Source organism: Cryptomeria japonica, chromosome 7 (genome assembly GCF_030272615.1).
Source record: "Cryptomeria japonica chromosome 7, Sugi_1.0, whole genome shotgun sequence".
Classification (NCBI taxonomy): domain Eukaryota; kingdom Viridiplantae; phylum Streptophyta; class Pinopsida; order Cupressales; family Cupressaceae; genus Cryptomeria; species Cryptomeria japonica.
This window is the reverse complement of record NC_081411.1, coordinates 187,124,508-187,150,524: the sequence shown is the minus strand read 5'-3', so window position 1 is coordinate 187,150,524 and position 26,017 is coordinate 187,124,508. Positions and strand designations below refer to the sequence as shown.

General features: G+C 39.3%; 1 protein-coding gene across 2 annotated transcripts in view; it reads right to left on the bottom strand.

The window, feature by feature from the left end:
• LOC131056355 (probable protein arginine N-methyltransferase 6) overlaps nt 1-26,017 on the bottom strand; it is a 218,425-nt gene that overhangs the window by 71,033 nt on the left and 121,375 nt on the right. For both annotated transcript variants that reach the window (XM_057990715.1, XM_057990714.1), the window contains exons 6-7: nt 12,066-12,134; nt 11,725-11,802 (exon numbers count right to left, since the gene is read on the bottom strand). In XM_057990715.1, the coding sequence (XP_057846698.1) occupies nt 11,725-11,802; nt 12,066-12,134 (147 nt within the window). The remainder of the gene's footprint in view (nt 1-11,724; nt 11,803-12,065; nt 12,135-26,017) is intronic.

Genomic DNA, 26,017 nt, shown 5'->3' with positions numbered 1-26,017 from the left:
AAAATATATCTTTATTCGCACATACAATTATTACAGAGAAGAAGACCAGAGATGGTCGACCAAGGATTACAATAGATCCGACAATACCATACCACCTTCCTTGGTGGTACACAATATTTATAAAGAACCCAACGGTTGCCAAGAGATGCACAACCGTCAACCAACCAACACCTAACTACCCGAGAGTGACAACTCACTTAATAAAAATAATTAATACTTCGGTAGATAACAATATGTGTTTTATGCCAAAAATAACAAGATGTGTTTTATGCCAACTACAACTAGCTTTTGGGCAACTACATGCAAAAGGTTAATAGCAAAGACTCGACAACAAGCAACAACTAAGCTAAGACAACTATCCTAGAAAGCGAAAAAGTGGGAGTCCCCATTTGCAATGGGGCGATGGGTGAATACGTCACAACAATACAGAATGCCAAAGTCAAATATCCCTTTCAAATATCTCAACTCCCTCTTAGCTGCAACCCAATGTCCTACTTTAGATGTTGTCATGAATCTAGAAATGTGACTCACAACATAGCTCAAGTCAAGTCAAGTCAAGTGGTTGTAAGATAGATAAGGTCACCCACTAGTTGCCTAAATGCTAAATCATTGATCACCTTTAGTCAATTTTGGCTGAAAGCTTCAGCCCTTTCTCCATAAGTGTAGACAAGATTTTGTTGAAATGGATAGCTAGTTCGGATTATATTTTAATGTTGCCTTGTGGCAATTAAAATTTAATCATATTGTAATAACATGAGCGATTAATCATATTATAAACTTGTAAAATTTATGTAGGCCCCAAATTAAGCGCTAAAAGGCAAATTGCAAAATTATGTAAAAGGGCGGCAACCTTGCCCAGCCGACTTGGATAAATCATGAGTATAACACATCATTTTCATTTAAGCGAATTTCTCATGTGCCTTATCCGAACTAAATCTCCTATCATTCAAGTTGTCATCTAGAGCGAATCTGATCCAGGACAAGGATAATCAGTTTGAGCGAACTTTTTAGGCATCTTGCTGGGCGAATTGGTGTCTTCATACTGCTTCGATCTCCCTCTCCAAGTAGCGCTGATATTCTGCCCCTTCTGAGACAGCAAGATTGATATTCTGCATCAGCATATACATTGATTTGAGTTGGGCCAAGTCTCTGTGAATCTGCCCTAGGTTGATACCACAATCAGATAAGTAATGATCTATACTGTTCATGTAATCTGCTTATGAATAAAAGACTTGATCTGGATCTTTGATGCTGGGTTTTTCCTCCAAGAGGGAGGTTTTCCCAGGGTACTGTTGTGTTGTTCTTGTGCTGTTTTGTGCCATAATGTGTTGCTTTTTCAGTTTCTGTTAATTACTTTAAATCTGATTACTAAAATCAACAGATTTTGCAATCTATGATTATGAACTTGTCTAGCAAACTCTTGGCATATTTAGACTGAGAAATAAAAATGCAACCTCTTGTCTACCAAACCACCTAAGCAATAATGTAGGAGGCCCAAGTCTATCATGTCAAAAATTTTACTCAAGTTAAATTTGATTTGTTCAATAAAATGTGTCTTAATACTGGTAATCATGATATCTACATAAATGACCAAAAGAATGATATTATTGCCAACACTTTTGATGTATGAATTTGGATCTGAAGAACGTCTCTGGAATCCCCGTTGAACCAAATACATTTCAAAAATTTATGTACCATGCCCTAGGTGTCTGCTTCATGTCATAACAAGCTTTTACCAATCTGCATACTTGATGCTCTTTTATTGCAACCTGAAAACCCTAACGCTGAGACATGTACACTTCCTCCAAGTCACCATTGAGAAATGCACTCCATGTTCATTTGATGGACTTTCCAATTGTTTTGACATTATCACACATCACCCCATTGCAAATGGGGACCCCATCTTTTTGCTTTTAGTGTAGTTGTTTCTTAGTTTGCTTAGCTTGGCAGTAGTTTCTTAGTCTTTAGCCTTTGCGTATGAGAGGGTTGGTTTGGTTAGTCCAAGGAGGAGTGCAAGCTTTGTCCTTAGGGTGATTGAGTCAAATGATATTGTTTTGAGCCTAAGATAAATATTCAAGTGTCAAGATTGAGGTTTGATGATGAAAGTTGCTCAAAGTTGTACAACTCATCAAAATTGTCAAAAATGCAAGAAAGTTGTAAAAATGTTGTCAAGGCAACTTGTTGAAATGCAAGCTCAAATGTTGGAGTGGAAAATCTACTTGCGATTCCGTTAGGAATAGCAAGTATTACATATGCAAGTCTTGCTTTAGAATACTGAGCATGAACACTAGAATTGTCAAGTGCAACAAATCAAATGGTCAAACTACATAAGTGGTTGAAAGCATTAAAGTTGCAGTGCACTTTTGTCTAAGTGTTGAGCAAAATAGGAGTTTGCCGCTTAAAGGGGTCAAAAATACAAAGCTCATCCCAACTTCACCATAGTCATAGGGGCAAAACACAATTAATCTCTTAAATCTTGCCCTTGCTGATGAAAGAATAGCAAACTCCGCCTTGGTAAAGTGCTGGAATGATTGAAACATTGATCCTGCAAACTCAAACCTAGCTGGGATGAAGAATGCGAAATGGTCATAAACTTCAACCTTCAAATGCAATATTGTCATAAAGCCCACCAAAGGGAAAGGGGAGAATGTGAATCTTTGTTAAACTCCGACTTGGCATATTGCAAAAAAGCTACAAACTTTGCCCAAGGGAGAAGAATGTTGAATTTGCATCAAACTTTGACCTTGTTAGGAATATGTCAAACTTGAGCAAAGTCCGACTTGCACAGAGTGTAAAACTTCTCAAAGCTCGGGCCTACCATGTTGCAAAAATGTTTAAAACTCAGACCTAAGAATACACAACTTGCTAAAAGTCTGATCCAAATATTGCTCAGTCACATCAAACTCTGACTTGGCATATTGCAAGATTTGTCTAAGTCCGACCTAGCATAGTGTTTGATCATTGCACATTCAATTCAAACTCTGATCCTCCTTGTGCAAAACATTCAAGAACTCCGACTTTACACATTGCAAGAATGATTGAAAGTCCGATCTTTGATTGATAAGAATGCAAAGTTGTCAAAAACTCTGATCAGCAATGAGCATCGTACAAAACCTTCAAAAGACCCAATTACATTCATTGTGCAAAATATTCAACAACTTCGCCCTTAAGAGGTAGACAAGTGCAAATCATTCAAGAGGTTCGACATCATGAAATAATGTAAAACTGAACCAAACTCTGAATTGCATTTGTGCAAAACTGTAACAAACTCCGCCTTGCGCAAAACAATCAAAAAGTCTGACTTGCATCATTGCAAAACATTTCAAAAGTCTGACTTGCATTGTGCAAAACATTTCAAAAGTCCACCACGGTTGGGATATTTATATCATAATTAGATCAAAATGACTTTTGCAAATAAGAATTGGCCAACCTCTCTAAGAGGTAATTGAAATTCAAAACAAATTTAAAACATTTTCTGAGTCGGCCTAATGCAAAGAGGCACAACCCTACATTGAAATGCTTATATATGAGAGATCAAACAAGCAAATCAATCATTCAATTCAAACAAAATAAATTCCATTTGCAGAGCAGATTTAGGACTGCGAATTTCAAAGAAGGAAATCTGAAAGTTGCTAAGGAGATTGCGAACCTAATCAAGGAAAAAAAATCTGAGTGCTATCAAGGAGAGCACATATGCAACATTTTTGAAGAAGAATTCGAATTTCTGAGTTCGTTAGGTTCTGATTAGTGAATTTTCTGTGCGTTGTTGCAGATATCCCCCTAATTTCCATCCAGCTAGTGTAATCAGATTTGAAATGGGCTGTACAAAACATGATTTTGTAGATTATTCCCTTCCTTTCTGGTGTTTTGATTAAAATTATATCCTTTTGAGGTTTGAAGAAACAAGCTGGAAGAAATCTTTTTTCATGGAATCCTTCTCTGAGGACAACCTGGAAAATGTTTCCGTATTCTTAGGCATCATGCATAGAACTCAAGAGGCAATGGCAGGATGGGAGAATATTTTCTACAAGTGTGAAGAGGGCATAGCTATTTTGGAGTATAAGCTCGAGACTGTGCCAAGTGTCTCTGTGGGCAAACTTGAAACCGTCATGGCTCAGTTCATTGCATTTGCCATTAGAGTGGCCTATTAAATGCATAGTGGGTGTGATGCCTTATTAATTACTAGGCCCAGTACTTGGCACCACATGGGTCATTTTGGTCAAACCCTAATTAGGGTTTGCATGGTGAAATCTTAGCCCTTGGTGCCAATTTGATCTTGGTCGTCCATTTCATTTTTGGGGGTCTATAAAAGGGGTTTGCCCCTTCATTTGTAACAAGAGGGAGAATTTGTGTGAAATTGTTGCAATAAACTGTCAAGATAATAAGAGTAACTCATTGAATTTTGGTGATTACTTGTGTTGTTTTAAAGTTTGCATGGTTTCCCCTCCTCGAGTAGATTAGATTTGTTTTCAAGCAATTAGATGAACGAGATGGATAATATTGTTTTATGGTGAAATCATTTGCTCATACCTTTTGCAAATAGATGATTTCTACTTGCAATGTAAGGTTCGTCTGAGCCTTTTATGTGGATGTTTAACTTCGATCATCGAATGTGCATTGTTCTCCTTGATGGTGTGAAAATTCTTGGCACAACCTTTGAAAATTGCACCTCCTTTGCGTGGTTGTCTAGGTTGGCGAAACAAAGTGTGGTCAATTTCACCTGAACCATCGTCTTTTGAGTTCTTCAGAATTAGAATAGAGTATCTCAAACCCCTGTTCTCATTTACTTTCTGCATATTTCATTGAAAACGTTTCAAAAGCACTTGTCATTGCCAAATCATTCGCATATTTCCTTTAAGCCTAAATTTGTTTAAGTCTCCTTAAAAGATCGTTAGCCTCACGTAAGTCCCCTTTGGATTACCAACATACATCAAGCCAAATGAGCTCATATCCATCATAAAGTCGCACGTTCACAATAGGAACCTTGGAGTCACTTGTATGATCTTCGCAATCTTAGCATACACGGGATTTTGCTCGAGTAAGGATAGAGTGTCCTTTGGAAACTTTATTCTATGTTGGTGTGGTCAGAAAACACCCATCAATAGGTGTCAAATATTACAACGAGGACACTTATGTTCTTGTTTATTGAGGGACTATATAAGTCACTTTGAGGCTTGGTTAGGGCTTTTGAGCTTGCATCTATGTAGGATGCTATTCAGAGGACCTTGAGTTTGGAGGATAATACAATCAAGAATAAGTCCTACCATCACAACAAAATAGGAGACCTTTGCACAAGTATGTTTTCCAACCCAAGGCATTACCTCCCGATGCCAAGCAAGATAGAGGAGTCTACGAATGTGCTTGGAAGAAAGAAGTTATGTTTCACATGTAGAAAGCCATGGGATCCTGAACATATATGCTTGGAAAACGGATAGGTACATTACATTGAGGCAGTAGTATCCGATGAGGATTTAGAGCTTGAGGACTCCAAGCTTGAGATTCTGATGGGTGAGATTGAGCACGAGGAGAAGATACAAGGAGATACTTCAAGGGGCACACTTACAGAACATTCTGAAGCACCTAGACACCACCCTCTTAGAATTAGGGGAATTTTACAAGTTTGCAAAGTGACGGTTTTGATTGAAAGTGGGAACAACCCACAACTTCATTGGTTTGGTGACTAAGTTGGGTTTGAGAACAGAAATTTTGAGGGGTTGAATGTTACAATGGTTGAAGGATTCATTATTCCATGCAATCAAAGAATTCAACAGGTGTAGTTGACTCTAGGAGGGCAAAAGATGGAAGATGACTTCTATGTGATTCGCATTGGTGAGATGGATTTAGTGTTGGGAGTGTAATGGTTACACTCACTTGATGAATACACTCAAAATTATTAGACTATGGAGATGAAATTCAAGTTCAATAGTGGCCTATCCAATCGAGGCCCCATGGTTGTTTAAGCTAAGAGTATAGAGGGATTTTTGTAGAGAACAAGTATCTTGGGCAGTAAAGTGTTTAATTGCAAATACAAGTCCATCCAACGATGAGAGGTCTTATCACGTTGACATTCAATCCATCTTGGATACACATAGGAAGGTATTAAGAGAAATTCCTCTAGGTTTACCACCAAAAAGGGGCTTTGAATATGTAAGTGAGCTTAAAGGAAGGAGCAAAACCCATCATCACTACTCCTTATCGTCATCCTAGAAGATACGATATTAAGAAGGCAAATAGAGCCTAGCTCTATCCCATTTGCTACTTCCCTAGTGTTAAACAAGAAAAAAGATGGTACTATGAGGATCTGAATTGATTATAGAGCCCTCAACAAGAAGACAATTAAAAATTACTGTCCATACCCAAGATCGATGAGTTGATAGATGAGCTTCCTGGTGTGGTGATAGATGAATTTCATGGTGTGGTGTACTTCTCCAAGATTGACTTGCAATTAGCATATCATCAAATAAGGGTTACAGATGAGGCTATGCACAAAACAGCTTTTAGATGTCATTATGGACATTATGACTTCTTGGTCATGCCATTTGGGTTGAATAATGCACTTGCCACATTCCAATCATGCATGAATCAAGGATTTATTTTACAATTGAGGAAATTTATTTTGGTTTTCTTTCATGACATCAATGAGGTGGCTAGCATACTAGAGCAGCAATCATTCTACACCAAGGCATCCAAATGTGATATAGGGTTGGCCTAGACCTAGGACCTTGTCCCACTTGGGGGGATTTGTTGGACTTTGTAGCTACTACAGAAGGCTTATGAAGGGGTTTCGAAATTTGCAACCCCATTGACGCATTTGATGAATGGAGCCTTCTCATGGAGCACTTCAGCACAAAGAAATTTTGACAAGCTCAAGGAGATAATGAGTTCATGTCTTGTTTTGCTATTTTAAATTTTTCACTTCCTTCCATTTTAGAATGTGATGCTTTAGGAGATGAGATTGGAGCAAAGTTGATGCAAAATATACACCCTATAGAATTTGAGAGTAGGAAACTCAAGGAATTGAAGAGTAGCTTCTCTATTTATGACAAAGAGATGTTAGCCATCCTGCATGCAAAAGACAAATTTATGCAATACTTGGTTTGTGGGTAGTTTGTAGTGAAAACAGATCATAACAGCTTCAAGTTCTTCCTTAATCAAAAGGATTTGAATGCTAGATAGAAAAAATGGGTAAGCTACAAACCTATTATTTTGACATTAAACACATTATGTGAAAGAATAATGCAGTGGTTAAATAAATTTGTGGCTAAACCACAATTTTTCAAGTTTTTTTCTCTAATTTATTTTAAACAATAAAATCGAAAGTTTTTTGGCGGGTCATCTGCAAATTCGTCTGATTTTGTGAAGTTTTTTCTTGATCCCATTGGACGTTTTTTATCGGTATTTTTGCGGTTTCACAAAATCTGTTTTCGTGCAAATTGTGTCGTTTTTCAATGTCAGTTTGTGGATTTCTTCATCACGCGGGGGTGTTTAAAGCTCGCGGGTTCGTGTTTTAAAAAAACCAAGGACATTTTTTTCGCGTTTTCTTCCACGATCTGGGTGTAGTTCCACGAGTTTGTTAGACATTGCATCGTATGTTCACAACAGTCCTTTATTTTCTTGGGTCGACTCTACAAAAATCGTGACTGGAGGATTTGATATGACAGATTTGGGACTTCTGCATTATTGTCTCAATGTAGAGGTTTGGCAGACAAGTGGCAGCATTTTCATCTCTCAGTCAAAGTATGCGAGGAGTTTGTTGGAGAAGTTCAAGATGCAAGATTGCAAACCTTCATATACACCTATGGCGAAAGGGCTGAAACTATCAGCCAAATCAAATTCACATGTGATGAATGAATTGGCATTCAGGCAACTAGTTGGCAGTCTCATCTATCCTACAGCCTCTAGACCTGATCTCAATTATGTTGTGAGCTACATATCTTGTTTCATGACAACCCCAAAAGCAAAACATTGGGTTGCAGCGAAGCATATACTGAGATATGTGAAAGGGACACTTGACTTTGGCATTCTATACAACAAAAGCAAAGATCGTCAACTGATTGGTTTTACAGACTCAAATTGGCTAAGTTTTGTTAACGACAGGAAGTCTACCTTTGGGTATGTCTTCAGTCTTGGTACAAGTGCAGTCACATGAACTAGTAAGAAGCAACAGGCAATAGCTCTTTTCTTGATATAAGCAGAGTATCGGAGAACTATAAAGACAGCATGTGAGGCAGTTTGGCTTCAAAGGATGTTTTTGACATGAAAATGTCTCAAGTAGGGCCTTCACCCTTGTACTGTGACAATCAAGGGGTGTTAAAACTTGCCAAGAATCCAGTCTTCCATCGGGGCACCAAACATGTTGAGCTTCATTGTCATTTCATTGGCCAACTTGTTGAAGATGGAATTGTGATCTTGCACTATGTTCCAACTATGGACCAGACTGCAGACATTCTCACCAAGTATCTAAGCCCGATCAAGTTTGTAAAATTTAGGGGGCAACTTGGTGTAGTTGGTACAATCACCATTAAGGGAGGGTATTAGAGTATATAATTATTGTTTAATTGTCATTTAGTTTTTATTTAGTTGTATTTAGTTTTCTTAGATAGTTTCTAAGTTTGGTCTCAGATAACGATTGTTTCATTTAAAAACATTGTATTGTAAATCGTCTATATGTAATTCGTTCCGACTCATTAATAAATAACGGAACCATGAACTTTTAAATTGGAACTACATTTCATCAATCATGGAATTATCGTGCATGGCCATGAATTGGAGATATAGACTATGGTGAAATTTAATTTCCTTCAAAGATTTTTTCAATCTCATGCGTTTTGACCTCCTCTCTTTCCAACCTCCTTCAAATTTCCTACAATTGGTGTTGTACCCAACTTATTGGGCTTCCTCGATGAGATATAGTTATAATATCAATGTTGCTAAAAACCTAAGAAATGAAATTTGAAGAATTTGTGTGCTCATGGAGATAGTGATGCATTATATATATATTTAAGAACATACATACATACAAACATACATACACACACATATATATATATATAAGAAACTTTCTACTACAGCCACCTCATTAATGGAAGTTCAACAATCTTACTAATAACCTACAACTAGCTACTTAACAAACTACATACAAGTGCAAACATGCACTTTATGACATTATTATTGTAATTTTGGTTACCAATGGCCACTTAAAAGAGATGAAACAAACATGGCATAGTGTATGTTCCTTTACTCATCCACATAGATATACAGTTTTAATTTACATTGACTAAATGTAATTCTTTGCATATTTCTCAATATGCTTGGTATGCTACAAACCTGACAGAGAAACTTTAACAAGACATTCAAAGATGCCTGAAAAGTAGTGTACACTAGTACAAAATATATCGATGTAGAGAATAACCATCTTGGAAAAAGTTTTGGAATCTTCACCTCAAATTTCTGTAAATAAAAATAACCCATAGCAAAATTTGCAACCTTCATCAGAAGAAAACAAGGATCAGATTATGTCACAGACAATTTGAACACGATGGAGCTTCAAATCAAGATATTGAGGCACCAATAGATCAACCTGGAGCGTCACAAAAGCTTCTAAAATGGGAAACCCGAACAATAGAAGATATTAGGCCTGATAAGTTTAGCAAGAATAAAGAAAGAAGTTATTATAAAACCAAACAACAGAAACACTCTAACAAGGAAGATAAATGGGATTGTTACAGTGAAATAAATCTAATAGTTGATTTAAACCGTCCTCAAACAAGCAAAAAAAACTTAAGTGTGGAGGAAAGTAATGTAGAATGTGTAATGTCCCCTTTGCAGGTGTAAGCAATTAGTAGAGTCCCTTAGCCTATTTTAATTCCTGTAAGCTGATAGAGATATGATAAGAGAATAATTAATTAAATAATTAAATTAAGCTATCAAAATAGAGTCATTTTTCAGTAGACTTGCATTTAATTAATTATTTAAAATTTTCTTAAGTTGGACAATTCAATTTAAATGTGACTTACTTTTTAGGCTTTAAATGTAAAGTTAAATTAAAAAGTCACTTTTGGAAAAACAAATGAAAAATTTTATCAAACCCTAGCTTATTGCAGATATTTAACAAGGTTCATTCTTCAGCCAAAGAACAAAAACCCTTTTGGCAATCAATCTAGCAGACAGAAACTCAATGAGTTTTCATCAGCTGAATTCATCTAGGGTTCACCATTGTACTGCATTGATTGGAAGGATTAAAGGAGATTTCTCTAATCTGATTTTTGTCCAGAAATATTGAAGAATTTTATATTTTTGAAGGCTGCTATAGTACTCGTTGTCTAAAGGAGGAATCAACATCTTTCTAGTTGTATAATCACCCTTTGAAGGTGCTACTTGTGAGTCTGGTGATTTTCGAATGTGAATATGAGCATTTGACAAATGCATGGTGTTGTCATGAAATGTGCATAAAATGTTAGCTGTCTATTGCATGGCTTTTTAACGTATAACATAATAGTTGTTTCCACTCTTGTCTCTTGACATTAAATACCAGGAGAGCTTGTCTTGGCCGATTGTTTCTGAAATTGTCAATGAAAGGTTGATGAATCACAACTATTTGTTAAAATGTCTATGAATTGTTCAATGCCTGCAAATGTTTGTGAATATGCACATGATAATAAAAGATAGTTGCAGCTGTTTCTAAGCACTAAATTCAGAAATATTGAGTGGTTCAATTTTCTGCCAACTGTTTGATGAATTGTTTTGGAGTAAGAAATTAGAAAATTTACAAGTTTATTAAAATATTTGGTAGGGACTTTACTGAATGTGTATGGTGCTCTTTGGAAACACACCACATGGGATTTGGTTAATCTTCCACTAGGTTGTAAACCAATAGTTGCAACTGGAACTATTAGAACAAATACAAAGTAGACAGCTCACTTGACAAACAAAAAGCAATGCTTGTTCAGAAGGTATGCCCTAAAAAGAAAGCACATACTATTGAAAAAACTTTCGCCAAAAAGAAGGCATAGATATGAAAAAACCTCAGGAGAGCAAAGGCTTACATCAACACCTCTCATGGTTGACAATAACACTTCTGCAATCAAAATGGCAAGAAATGACATAAAAGTTAAACAAACACATCAACACCAAATTTAATTTGATGTAACTATTAATCCTAGGTGTTAGAATGTAACACTAATATTTTATTATTATTAAAACTCAGTTGTAGGAATTTGAAAAGTCTAGCTAGCTGAACTGAAGAGTACTTTCAACTCAGACAATTTTTAATTTTCTGTAAAGACATTTTTTTAATTTCATTGCAGTCCAGTTTCCTGGTCTGACATAGCATTATGTGTATCTAAAATTTCAATTTAAGTAAAATGGATAAAGTACACGTTCACAGCTAAGAATAACCTTCTAGAAAAGTTAAAAATCTATTTTAAGTGGAAGGAAACAGCATGATAGGTAAGAAGCAAGAAAAAAAGTAAAACTCAAATGTTCATGTCTCTCATGAGAAACACAAATGTCACACTTCATTAGCTATCAAATACATGTTTAGGCAGAAGAAACTTTATTTGAGCTGCAGTTGTGTTTGTATGTTCAACTGAACCTAGCGAGCATGTCCAGTAGTTAAGAATGGTTAACATCATTTCAATGATTTGAATGCATTTAGTTTGTTTGATGCCAAAATTGTAAGGCAATGCACAACACTGAAACCTGAAGTTATATAACTCAGCATACCGTTGCATGAGAAGGAAGAATTAGCCCTCCAGATTTAAGCCAGCGGTCTCTTGCAATAATTACACTAGAGAGCATGCTCTGCATACAAATGTAGATAATAACCACGTTAGGAAATGATAATATAGGACCATATTACCAACCTAGTATGAGATCTCCAATCATAAAATTAGATCCAACAAGTGAAACAAGTTACAAAACAATGTATTTAGTCATGTCACAGAACAGGCAACCAGGATCAGAGATAAAGCTAAATTCATCAACAAATTACACCTGAGATCCTATCGTTTGATTATATTTAGAACAATTCTCCTAGGAGAGTAGAACAACAAACAATATTTCACCTCATAAAGGAGCATGTACCCCATCCACTCAGAAATGATTACATCGACTTCCTCCTCAATATTGACTTCCTACATGGAACAACATTCAAAATAGATGATAAGTACATAGATTATCATTTATTTTAATTTCCAACCCAACTTTACTCATTCCTATCATCCTATCTATCTGCATGGATGAATTTGAAATATACAAGGCTTTTAAGGAGATCACTTCACACAACATTGAAACATTGGAAAATATAGACAAAATACATACTAGATTAACTATGAAATTTTCATTGTAAAACTATCTCAGGTACTAAAAAAGACAATTAGTACAAAATATTAAATAAAAGGTAAAATATCACAAATCAAAAGCTATGTAACCCCTAGTTTCCGGGACAGGGATGGCAGGGGACAGCGGGACGAGTTTCCGGGATGGCAAATTTTTTTGCCAATTTTGGGGACGGCAGGGGGACGGCAAACGAGACAGCTATATAAAATATAAGGAAAATTTAAAATATATAAGGAAATTTTAAATGTTCATATTAAAAATAGATAAAGCATGTATATATACATCATATTCATATGAAAACATGGATAAAGCAGGTATATGTACATTATAGAACCTTAACATACCACATTTGTGTTCAAAATTCATTGTCAAAACTCAATATGCATTTGTAATTCAGAATTCATTGTCAATACTCAATATGCATTCATAATTGAAAATTCATTGTCAATATGCCAGCACTTGTTTGCATGTAGTTCATTGTTTCTTTCTGGTTGGAGGATATTTTGATAGTATTCTATTACATTTATGACCTACAACCACTTCTTTATGCACTACAAAGTTTTGGGTGTTTGCGAAATTCATTACCAAGCTGTTATTCATATTTCTTAGTGCTTTTGGCTATGATTCAGACCTGTTTACCTTTCATATCAGTGAAAAGTCCAACATTGCAGACCTGCAACCACTTTTTTACGCACTACTGAGTTCTAAGTGTTTGTGAAATTTATTGCCAGGCTGCTGCTCATTATTACTAAGTGCTTTTGGAAGTGATTCAGACATGTTTACCCATCATATTAGTGAAAATTCAGTTTTACAGACCTATAATAAAATTTTTAAAAAAAAAAATTAACATTTGAGTATTTCTTATGTTTTTAAATGTGCTGGGAAAAAGGGGATGGCTGGCCATCCCCGTGACGGTTAGGGCACATCATAGACATCCCCAATCATATTAAGGATGGGGGGGGCGTCCCCTTTAAGAATCACTGCCATCCCCAAGTTTTTGGGACGTTTCCCATAGATTTTGCGATTTTGGGGATGGCGTTCCCTGGCCGTCCCAAAGTCCCCGAAACGTCCCCAATATGGGGATGGGGGATTTTAGCCCATGGACGTGCCCCCGAGTAACATAGATCAAAAGCCAATGGGGATAGCCATCCAAGTAAGTAAGGGATGAACTCAAAAGATTTCCCTCGAAGGCATGGATCATATCAAAGTGGAAGGAAGTCAGCGACACCAACCCGGGAACCTTCAATTTGGACAAATTCAGGAGAAGAATATTTGGCCATGAAGGACATCCTCTCTCGGCCTTAGCAAGAAGATAACTCGAAGTGCAATTGTGGCAGTAGTTGGTTTCCCTCCTACCTGTTGTGCGTTGCACACGCCCCCTGTCGCCGACAGGGTCCCCCTTTCCAGTTTTGAGTTTTTTGATCGTCATCCCGAGAATCGAAGCAGAGTTTCTCGTGTCTCCTCGAGCGAGTTCGTGATCAGTTCGTAAGCTGATCGACGTTGGAATAATGAACCAATGAGTCCTCTTGACTGATCTGGCTTTCGGGCGTAAATGCCGAAAGTTTGTTCCAAAATTTCAAAGTTTGACATAATGCATCTCCTTTTCGGACCCCAGGTCCGAACTTGGCGAAAGTCAAGTTAAGGTAAAAAACGTTATGCGCTCCTCTTTTTGGATTTAAGTGTCCGAAAGTGAAAGTTTAAAAGTTAAAACATAGGGTGAATGCCGTTTTCGGACCCTAAGCCCCGAAAAGGCAAAGTGAAGTTTTAAAACATTGTGCAAACATCCATTTCGGACCTTAGGTCCGAACTTCAACATAGGGCGAACATCGCATTTCGGACCCTAAATGACAAAGCGAAAGTTTAAAAGTTAAAACATAGGGTGAATGCCGTTTTCGGACCCTAAGCCCCGAAAAGGCAAAGTGAAGTTTTAAAACATTGTGCAAACATCCATTTCGGACCTTAGGTCCGAACTTCAACATAGGGCGAACATCGCATTTCGGACCCTAAATGACAAAGCGAAAGTTTAAAAGTTAAAACATAGGGTGAATGCCATTTTCGGACCCTAAGCCCCGAAAAGGCAAAGTGAAGTTTTAAAACATTGTGCAAACATCCATTTCGGACCTTAGGTCCGAACTTCAACATAGGGCGAACATCGCATTTCGGACCCTAAATGACAAAGCGAAAGTTTAAAAGTTAAAACATAGGGTGAATGCCGTTTTCGGACCCTAAGCCCCGAAAAGGCAAAGTGAAGTTTTAAAACATTGTGCAAACATCCATTTCGGACCTTAGGTCCGAACTTCAACATAGGGCGAACATCGCATTTCGGACCCTAAATGACAAAGCGAAAGTTTAAAAGTTAAAACATAGGGTGAATGCCGTTTTCGGACCCTAAGCCCCGAAAAGGCAAAGTGAAGTTTTAAAACATTGTTCAAAAAACCACGTTTCGAACCCCCCGCGTCCGAATGAAAAGGGCGAAGTGTAAGTTTTAAAACACATCAAATAACATTCTTCGGACCCTAAGCTCCGAAAAGGAAAGTGTGGTGTTACATAAACAGCGTTTTCGGACCCCCGCATCCGAATAACCAAGGGCGAAGTAAGTTTTTAAAGGCATTTCTCCAGCATCGAAATGCATACTTCGGGCCCTAAGCTCCGAATGAAAAGGGCGAACTAAGGTTTTAAAAACGCAGCGCATGGCACACTTCGGGCCCTAAGCTCCGAATGGAAAGGGCGAAGTGTAAGTTTTAAAACATATCAAATAACATTCTTCGGACCCTAAGCTCCGAAAAGGAAAGTGTGGTGTTTCAAAAGCAACATCGAGACGCACTTCGGACCCCCGCGTTCGAACTTCAACAAGGTCGGGCAAACAACGTTTTCGGACCCTAAGCGTCCGAAATTCTAAGGCGAAAGTTTAAAAACGAAGTCCAAAAAGCAAGCAAAACATTAACGCAGAAGGCACGGTGTGTAACGCGGAGGTCAGGACGAGCAAACCCGCGAAGGTTAGATTCGAAAACCTCCAATTCAAAATTCGAAAGGAACTCTTAAATCCGAAAACAAGGAGGTAAGACACTGCATCATCCTCCCATCAACCATTTAAAATTCAGGTTGCTAGGCACAGAACCATGTGAAATTGATAAATCCTCTTTCATCCTCCAAACCGCGAAAATTTAAACAGGAAGGATAACCGTTGGGATTCAAATTTTGCAAGATCATCCGCTCGCCCCGCGCAACAAGGTCGGGCAATCACCCATCATTCGCTCCAATCAGGTAAGTACGCCTTATCGCGTACGGTCATTTAAAATGTGTGAATCAAATAAGCAAATACGCAAAATTTGAAATGCTTAGAGTCTGCATCTCCGTTATGCGAACATCCAAAATTTAGGACTCATTCCCGAGGTTTGGCCGGAAACTGCATCTCTTTTCAAAATTCTCATGTTTTGCCTTTGTTAAAATTAATCCAAAAAATTCGAGAGTAAGAATGCTTAGTCATAAATCTTCAGGAATATGATGCTGTAGAAGTTAATCAGATTGTTAGCTCAGAGTGATATTTAAACTAATCTCGGTCTGTTGAAACACTTCTGTTATTATCTAACCCGCATCGTCATTCTCGTGTCACCTTGTAATCCGTGTCTGGCTGTGCAGGATAAATGCCTAAATCAGCGGCAGAATCATCAAGAACACCCGCTGCAGCAGAAACCTCACGAGCATCCAAATCAGACATCCCACGGAAAGTTGAAAGAATGAAGTATCAGTATCAGAGAGGAGGGTTAAGAGAGTCAAAGGTCCAGAGTATCTGGGACAACATTGGTGACACCGACCTTGGCCACATTGATATTCAGGATTTCAGGGATCGGGTCTTCTCACCCAATGCATATGGCAAGCCTAGGCAAATGCTGGAAAGTGGCATCGCCCAAGCAGCAGGTTTTCCTCCAGCAATCCAGAACTATGAATTAGTAGTAGAAGCTGCTCGGCATTACGAGCCAAAGTCCAGATTAGTGCTTCTGGAAGATATCACTATTGCCGACTTCTCCCCTGAGGCTATCGGCGATGCATTTGATATCCCCTTTCCAAATAATCCCATAGCTACAACGATGGACGAGGCACAGGGGGCATATGATATGAACCCAGCTCGATGCAGGGCACTAATTAACGAAGAATGGTTCAAAGAAAAAAGGCCTTCAAGCACCAGGATTGTGAAAAAGACCCCCAGAAGTGACTTTCATAATGAACATGGCGATATGGTCACCTTACTTAGCCGAGTCATGGGACTCCCTAAGTCCAACTACTTTGAAGAATGGATGTTCTATTTTACAGAACAGGTCTTTGCCGGAAAGTCTAAGTTTGACTGGGCCCAGATCATAAGTGATAACATCCACGCTCAGCTGATTGAGCTTGAGACAAAGAAGTATTTCACCATGACCTCCTATTTGGTCTATATGTTCGCAAAGAACCAGCCACTGCCAGGATTAATAATGAAAGGTGAGATCGGGAATGGGCCTGGTCAGGTAAAGGTTTATGATTGCTACCCGCAGCTGCACTACCAGGATATAGCTCAAAGGGAAAAGAGCAGCCCGGCTTACGCGGTTGGACAGTACGAACGTGTCAACGACGCCTTCACAATGCGCCTAGTCAGGCTAATGCAGGGAGGGTTACACATAAGGCTCTCGGAGCAAGCTACCATTTTAGTGCAGAGGTATGGGGCCTGGTTTATTCAGTTCCCAAGATTCTCCTACATCCGAATTGCTGGCTTTGAAGGTGCCCCCCTTCGACTTCCGCGGTACCCAACCGATAAAGTAGTCCTCATGGAGGTGGCAAGACAATCACGCCCTGCCGGCATATTATTACGGGAAAGCAAGCAGGCTGGATTCGCATTTCCAATGATCATAGGCAACCATGATGTCCAATTAAGAACTCCCACCCTAGCAGAAGAGTCCCTTGCAGAGCTAGCCTCCTATGGCCTACAGGAACATTTCCCAAGAAAATGTTTTGATCATGACAATTTGGCAAAGAGAGCTTACGGTAGGCGCTACAGAGCAAAGGAGTCAATTGAAGATTACTGGAAAAATTGCTCCGATGACTACGAAGTCAGGCGACGGGAATATTCTAGATTGAGTGTGCAGCAAATGCGACTCTTTGAATACCGTCGGGTCCCGGATCAGCTCACAGACTCGGGGAACTGTCTCCAAGTCCAGGAATTCGAAGCAGTAAGGCATCTCTTGCCAGGCGTTGATTGGTCTCAAGACCCAATCACGAATTTCGAAGCAGTCATGGCGGCCCCGACAAGATACACAGATCAATGGTTACAACACCAGATCGAGAGGCTAGTCCATGAAGGGGTCCAGTTTACTTACCATCTGATGGGCAATTTCGACTCTCAGTCTTCCGAAGATGAAAGGACATCAGCTGAAAAACCAGAGAAAAGGAAGAAAACTAAGGCTTGCAGAGGGACTCGGACGTCCAAGAGAACAAGGAGGGAGAAGATTCCCATAAGAAGGCCAGAGACCACTTCATCTTCAGACCCCAGTTCGCCCGATGATGCCATAGATTTGGATTGCATACCTGCTCCGCCTTCCCAGAGCGACATAGAGGCATTCCAAGCCAATGATCCTCCTGCTCCAGATATGCCGGACACCGAGCAAAAGGGCCCCAATCCGACTAAGCCGGGTGACCAGATAGAGGAAGGAGAAATCCCATCCACCCAGGGGATCGAAGTGCATGAACCTACCCAGCAGAGCCGCCATGAATTACTACTCCTCCATGCAGCCAAGGACGACTCAACTGTCGAAGGGGAACAAAGAACAGACGAGATCCATGAGCTCGAGGGAACCAAGGAGCCACCATCACAGGAAGATGTCAAACAATTATTCAGTGAGATAGGGGAGAACTCAGATGCAAACAAAGAGCTTCCTCCTTCTTCCACCCCTCCGATGGCGGGACAGCTGTTAATTTGCGATCAGCCAGTTGGAAGTATGGGAGCACAAGGTGCTAACTTAACCCTATCCTCAACCCAGACGGTGCCTCAAGAGTGGCTGATCGCCAGAGCTCAGCGCAGGGCCGCCACCAAGGCGCCCATCGACCTTGAAGACATCTTCTCACGAATGGATCAAACAAAAGCAAAAGGGAAGAAGAAACCGAGAACATACTCTAAGATAACCAAGGATGGGCAAAGGAACCGCACTCTTCATATTGCTACCCCGCCCGTAAACAAGCTAGCAGATCAAATAACCCTAGCAGATTATAGCATTACGACTGTCCCCATCGGACGAGCTACAAAAGAGCAAGAAAAGGAGGAATTTAAGGACTCGGTGCAAAACATACTCAGACAGCTCGAGGAAATCACGGCTGAAAGGGACATGTATCGGGCTCATGCTGAACAAGCCGAGGGATACATCGATAAGCTCCTACGGCCACTACACAACCCCTCTGAATCCCATATTCCCCCAATGGCATTGGCGCAAAGGACCACAACTGAATTTGAAGGAATCCGGGATACCGCAAAGGCTGTTAAGGAATGGGTGCAAGACATTAAGAAAAAGGGAGAACAGATCCTCAAAGAAGTAAAGGAAATGGCTCTCCATCGAGAGCTCACTCTCGTCAGGTTGTTGGAAGTAAAGAGAGAATCCCTTCACATGCATGAAGTAGCGGCCTCTACCCTTCCCCTCCTAAGAGCTCTTTTCTGGACACATACACAAATTCCCACACTGCCTGACATCTTGAATCCCCATAGCATCAGTGTTCTCAAGGAATGGTATTGGACCGTCACCATGAAGAACGACGCCCAGGAAATTATTGACAAAGAAAATGACGCGTGTGAGGCGATTCTGGGGAACATGCAAGAACTAGGCAAGACCATCCTCCGATCAATGGTTTCGGGGTGGATAAATGACCTGTCCGACAGTGTAATCCGGCCGGATTGGGAGGGAAGATTGGGAGCAGATAAGGCTTCTTATTCCATTGAAGACTTGAGTTTTGCTGGTCAGTTCCATTCAGACATATTATGCTTCGAGCGTAATCGCTCCAGCTGGAAGGACGGTTTAAGGCACGTGGACCAGTATCTCGAAGGCATGCAATACAAAATTCGCCACCCTCCCATGCCACCTTTTAATCCCCTCTTCCAATTATGCATCAAGTTTCAGGAATATGTCCGCGAGGAACGAGCAGCAGGTCGTGATTTATGGCGAGAATACCTGCATGGCGAAGACCAGTTTCTGCAAAAGGAATGTGAAACCAGGATAGAGAAAGTAGTTTCTCAAAAATGCTTTTTTCCCTCCAAGTCTTAAAAAGTGCACTTTTGTCCCAAAAGGGTGACAGTTGACTTTTGGTCAACATATTGTAAAGTTTTTTGTGCACCTCCCCTTTTTGGATTATTTCAAAGTTGTAATTATCCTTTGGTAGTTATTGCTCCTTTTGGGGTAGTTGTAGATATTTATCTCCCTATTTATGAGTGTGGGTCCCTCTTTTTGTAAGGATGAATCTGGGCCACTTGTTTAGATTAGATCTTGGCCATTCATCCATTTTTGGAAACCTATTTAAGGGGACTGGTTTTCCCTCATTTAGAAGGAAGTTCTTGAATTGTTGCGAAAGCTCTGAAGAAATTTTGCAGGAATTAATACAATGGATTGAAATTACCTTCAAATTTCCTTGTGAGTGCATGGTCTCCTTCTTCATTTAAATTAGAAAGCTTTTAAATTATGTCTGTTCATTTTACACAGCAGTTCTTACCAAGCATCTGATAGAATCTCCACAGTCCATACCATTAGAGGATAGCTGATTGCTTTTTTCCTTTCTGCATGGTTAATCTGGGCTATTTTATGATTCAGTTCGATTATCAAAAGTACACATATCATGAATGTAGAAGTTCTAATATTGTATTTGGTAATATGAAAATCTGGTTTCTCCTTTGAAGATTGCACTAAGTTTATGCAAACATTGTGTCTGAATGACTGATGATGCTTAACCTGGTTTCCTGGAGGTGTCTGTCTGCTTGGGTAAATCTGTTGTCCTAGTTAACATTTACTGTTCTCTCTCTCTCTACCCTTCCTTTCTTTCCTCCCAATTTTATCCCTTTTTTTAGAAATCCACAGTCTTGCTAAATCAGCTTCAAATAAATCAACATCACCTGAAAGAAAACCAAAAGAGGTCCCTGGGAATTCGTATATGAAATTACTAATCAAACGTAAGCCCCCTTGTGTTTCCAGCAATAAACACATCAAGCCACTGAGAGATCCCGCAGTCAAGACCTGACAAAAGAAACCTTGAGGTAGTCTCCTTTGATCAAACTTAGAAAACAGCATTAGAGACTTCCTTATCTCAAGAGAGAGTAGGATAATCAGTCGGCTATTCTATTCTGCGTTGGCCGTATGAAGTTTGCAGCAATGCGATTTCAGACACGTCAACACTACCATACAGTGCCTGAAACTGATCGTAGAATGTGCAAAGTATTACAACTCCGAGTGAAGATCAATCGTAGTTCCTAATGGCAAGTTGTTGGCGAATCTCACAACTAAAGCAATTGTCGAAGCTTTTGGAATTCCCACGTATCAATCCAAGATATACAAGACAAAGGAGAGGGCATTGAGGCTCTATGATTCCGGAACAGATGGGTGCACAGGTATCAACAACCGTAAATGGATGCAGAAGTCAAAGCCCCATCATTCCAAAATGCCTAAGCAATTTACCAGGATGGACTTCAAGCAAGAATACAGTGACCACGTGATGCTATTGAGTCAAGTCATGGGATCTCCACAGGCTTTCATCTTCAAGCCATGGTTGTCTTCCTTCATCAAGTACGTGATGGATGCAATAAAGGTCGTGGACAAGGCAAAATTAATTAGTGACAACTTGGATGAACAATTGAAGAATTTGATGCATTCCCAATCCTTTTACATGGATTCATACATTGTTTATATGATAGCAAGGATGGCCGAATTCAGAGGATTAATGAGCAAAGGACCCATAGGGTATCGTCCAAGACAACTCAAAGTGTACGAGTGCTACCCTCAGTTATACTTGTACAACGCTGCTAATTTCAGGAGAACTAACGATGCCTTCACCATGCATATTGTCCAGTCTCTACAAGGAGGTGTTCACCTAAGGCTATCACAAGAAGCAAGGAAATTGATAAAAAAAGTACGGCTCATGGTTCGTCCAATTCCCAAGTTTCACTTACATCCAGCTTCAAGGATTCTCTTCCTATCCCTAAAGGCTACCGAGGAACCCGACTGATAAGATGGTACTGCTCGAAGTGACAAGGCAATTGGTAGCTTATGACCAAATCCAAAAAAAGAAGAAAAGTGGAATTGAGTTCCCAATCATCATGGGAGATTATGATGAAGTGTGCCCATAATTAGTAGCAACGAAAAAGTCACTAGAGGAACTATAGTTCTACCACCTCACATATCACACAGCGAGGTCAGATTTTGATCCTTTCGATAAGACAAAAATGGTAGCTGGCACAGGGCATAGGCATAAGATGCAGCTCTAGAATTATTGGGCTAATGCCAAGCATGAATATGATGTCAGAAAGAGAATCTTTTCTAGGATACTCCTCAAGATGATAAGGATATGTGAACTCCTCCCAGTGCCAGACCAAGTGGAAGAATATGTGACTAATGTTTACCCTGACTTTGAAAAAGAGAAAGGCAAGCCCATCCTAGCACCTAATTGGTTTGAGCCAGAGATTGTTGATCTTGACACACTACTAATCAACAAGCTAAAAGCGAGGAATGCTTGCCTGACTTATGATCTGATGGGAGACCTAGAATCATGGCATGAAGCCACTGAGGAATCATTGAGAATTTAGGCCAAAGAAGGAACAAATCCACAAGGGAAAGCAGAGCGTGGAAAAGAGAACATTGTCCGGGACTCGCAATCAAAGAAAAGGCAGGATGTCTCGAGAGAAGAACCGCAGCAGAAAAGATAGATTAGAAGAAGTGCAATCATCACCTAGCAATTCCTCAAATGTGCAAGAAGTTGACCACTTCATAGGAGAAATAGCTGGATTCAACACAAGGAATGAGTCACAAGAAGAGGACCAAATGACTCCAAACGCACAAGATATGCAAAGTGTCAATGCTTCCAGAGAGTTCACTCAGTAAAGGAACGAAGAACAAGAACTCCCTCTAGATATAGATCTCCGTATCCAAGAATATCTCAAAATAGTGGCAGTTGGAGATTTGAGATTTGAGACAGGAGCAAGAACAACTAGAAGTGCATAATCAGCAGTTGGCCGCTCTAGAATGGTTAAAGGAAAGAATGAGAAAGGATCCCATAGAAGAAATTCATCCCACACTTGAGTTGGAGGAATTTCTAAGCCGAATAAATAAGTCAGTAGAGAAAAAGAAGGCAAGGAAATTCTTCAAGGTCACCAGGAATGAATCAGGATCCAACATTCTACATATGGCAGTGCCAAGGACCAACAAAGCCAAGGATGAATTTACTCCAAAAGAATATGATGTAACAACAGCTGACCTGGGACGTGCTACCAAAGCACAAGTAATGGAAGATTTTGATGATTCCACTCAGGCATTGAAAGAACAAATGAAGAAGATGGAAGAGAAATACAAGAGATTGAAGAGCGAGAACAAAGCTTTGTGTGGGTATGTGCAACACCTAATGCATCTGGTTAGGCAAGAAAATTAGGCATTTGTTCCTCCTACAGCTCTTCTGAAGGAATCAATTGATGGCCTTGAAGAAATGAGGAAGATCACCCAAGGCACCATGAAATGGGTGAAGAACGTTTACACTACCGCATGTAAGTTCAGTGAGGATTTGGCTCAAATGTAAAGGAGAGTCCTAGCTATTCTTCACAAAATTCAGAATGTAGATCAAGCATGGGAAGACACACATCTACCAGGATAAGACCATTCCACGCCTAGAAGCATTGATTGAAATCCCTAGGCAAGCACTGATAGACGGCAAAGTCATAAGGGAAAATGAAGCATATGACCTCCCTCGATGGTATTATGCAATGACCACCAGGAAGGAATTCTTTGAAAGGTCAAATGAAAAGTCAGCTCGATTGAGGAAAGCAATTAAGAACATTCAGGAAGAAATCCTCAATACATTTGAAGATTGTTCGCAAGGAGATTGACCGATGAGGAAATGGCAACGGATAATTTGAGAAATAAGCTGGAGGAAATCTTTTGCATGGAATCTTTCTCAAAGGATGATTTCCAAAACATTTCCATATTCTCAGGCATCAAGCGTAGAACTCAGGAGGCAATGTCAAGATGGGAAAAGATTTTCAGCAAGTGTGAAAAAGGATGTGGCCATTATGGAGTACAAACTCAAGAGTGCACCAAGTGTCTTTGTGGACGAACTTGAAACAGTCATGACTCGATTCATTGCATTTGCCACCAGAGAGAGGGATAGTGGGCATGCTATTTTAAGCGACGAGTTGTTAAATGCCTACTGGGCGTGTTGTCTAATTAATGGCAATGTTAGGATGGGAAAATATTTTCAGCAGGTGTGAAAAGGATGTGGGCATTATGGAGTACAAACTCAAGACTGCGCCAAGTGTCTCTATGGGCGAACTTGAAACAATCATGATGCAATTCATTGCATTTGCTGCCAAAGAGAGGGAGAGTGGGCATACTATTTTAGGCGATGAGCTATTAAATGCTTAGTTGGCATGTTGTCTCATTAATTACTAGGCCCACTACCTTGCGCCACAAGGGTTCTTCATGGTCAAACCCTAATTGGGGTTTTCATGGTGTCATTTGGGCCCTTGACTCCAATTTGATCTTGGTCACCCCCTTCATTTGTAATAGGGGAATTTTATGAAATTATTGATGGAAACTACCCAAATAATAAAAGTAGCTCATTGAAGTTTTGGTGATTACTTGTGTCGTTTTGGAGTTTGCATGATTTCTTCTTCCTCGAAAATTAGATTTGCTTTCAAGTTGTTAGATGAAGCACTATGATTTTAATGGAGAATGCGAAGGTGTTTGATGAATTTCCATGGCTCATACTTTTTGCATCTTATTGCTTATAAGTTGTAGTGTAAAGTTACCCTGAGCACCCCCTTTTTCATGGACACTTCACTTCAATCGTTAATGTTTATTGTTCATTATGATTGCGTTCATTGTGATATGAAAATCGTTTGCATAACCCTTGGAAGATTGCACCAATCCATCTAGAGTTGTAGTTGATCTTGGCAAAGCAGAACTTAGTTTGTTTGGAATTTGTCCATCAGAGCAATGTCAATTGATACCACTCTCCTTAGGAGTAGAATAGAGTCTCTCAACCCTTACTCTTTTATTTTCAGCATATTTTGTTGAAGATTTCAAAACCTCTTCTCATTGCCAAATCATTCACAATATTTCCTTGGAGCCCAAATTTGTTCAAGTCTTCTTAAAGGATTGTTTCACCTCACGTAAGTCTCCCTTGGATTACCAGCATACATCAAGCCAAACAAGCTCATATCCAACATAAATTTGCACATTTGCAATAGAAATCTTGGAGTCACTTGTATGATCTTTTGCGATCTTAGTATACACGGGATTCTGTTCAAGAGAGGATAGAGTGTCCTTTGGCACTTTTATTCTGTGTTGGTGTGATCACAAAACACCCATCAACAAGTAACTATAGAACACAAGTTTGCTACTAAGAGGCGAGGGGTTGAATCAGTAGTAAATGAATCTTAAAACCTTTTAATCAATTAAATCCTTTTGTAAAATTGATTTTAAACTGAAACTGAAATAACAATGCAAAGCAATCACACGTGGAACCACAGCAAAAGATTTGACATGGAAACCCAAGATGGGAAAAACCACAATGAGTAACACTGCTAGGATCTACTGTCCTAATCCAGCCTCGCAGTTAAAGTCAATTACAATCTTTAAGGGCACCAACCCTATGGAGTTACCAAACCCCTATCTTAAGAACACCAACTCTTTCAACACCCTAACTCCACAATCTGAGAACCAACTCAGAATTCTTATGGCACCAACCAACAAGAATATTACAAATAAAACATATTATCTCTGATTTTGAATCTGCAATCCAAGATATTACAATTCTTTTCATCAACCATTAGAATACATGACCATTATCAATGTTTTCTTAGAACAATAAGGAAAACAATATGCAAATCTGAATCACTTCTGATATGCAAATCTGAATCAATCTGATATGAGAATCTGAATCACTCGGAACCAACTGTCAAAACGATTTCAAAACCAAAGCTGAAAATCTGAATCACCCTGAATATCACTGTCAAAACTGAACAGAGAAACAATATCTAATCCACTAATCAACAACTCTAAATAGAATATTCACAAATCTGAATAAAATATTCTGTCAAAACATTATTCTATCAAACAAAAATATGTCTCTGTTAACAAACTGCTCAAACCTTTCAACACTGATCATTGCATATCTTCTTCGCAGGATTGACTCTGGCACAAATCTCTTTCATCAAACTTTTAATCTGCAATGTGATCCTTTTTTACAGAAACAATGTGAAACGCAACAAACTTCTCATGATGAACTCTGATCACATAAAGTCCTTGATGCACTTTTTTATCAGCAACACTTCACGCTATACTTCATTTAGCCTCCACACAGCCAAAGTTCCTCTCACCAAATGTATTGACGTATAGTGTTTTTAAATCTAATCAGCATATTATATCATCAATACATTATATTTTCAATCCAATTAAAAACTTAGAGTGGCATC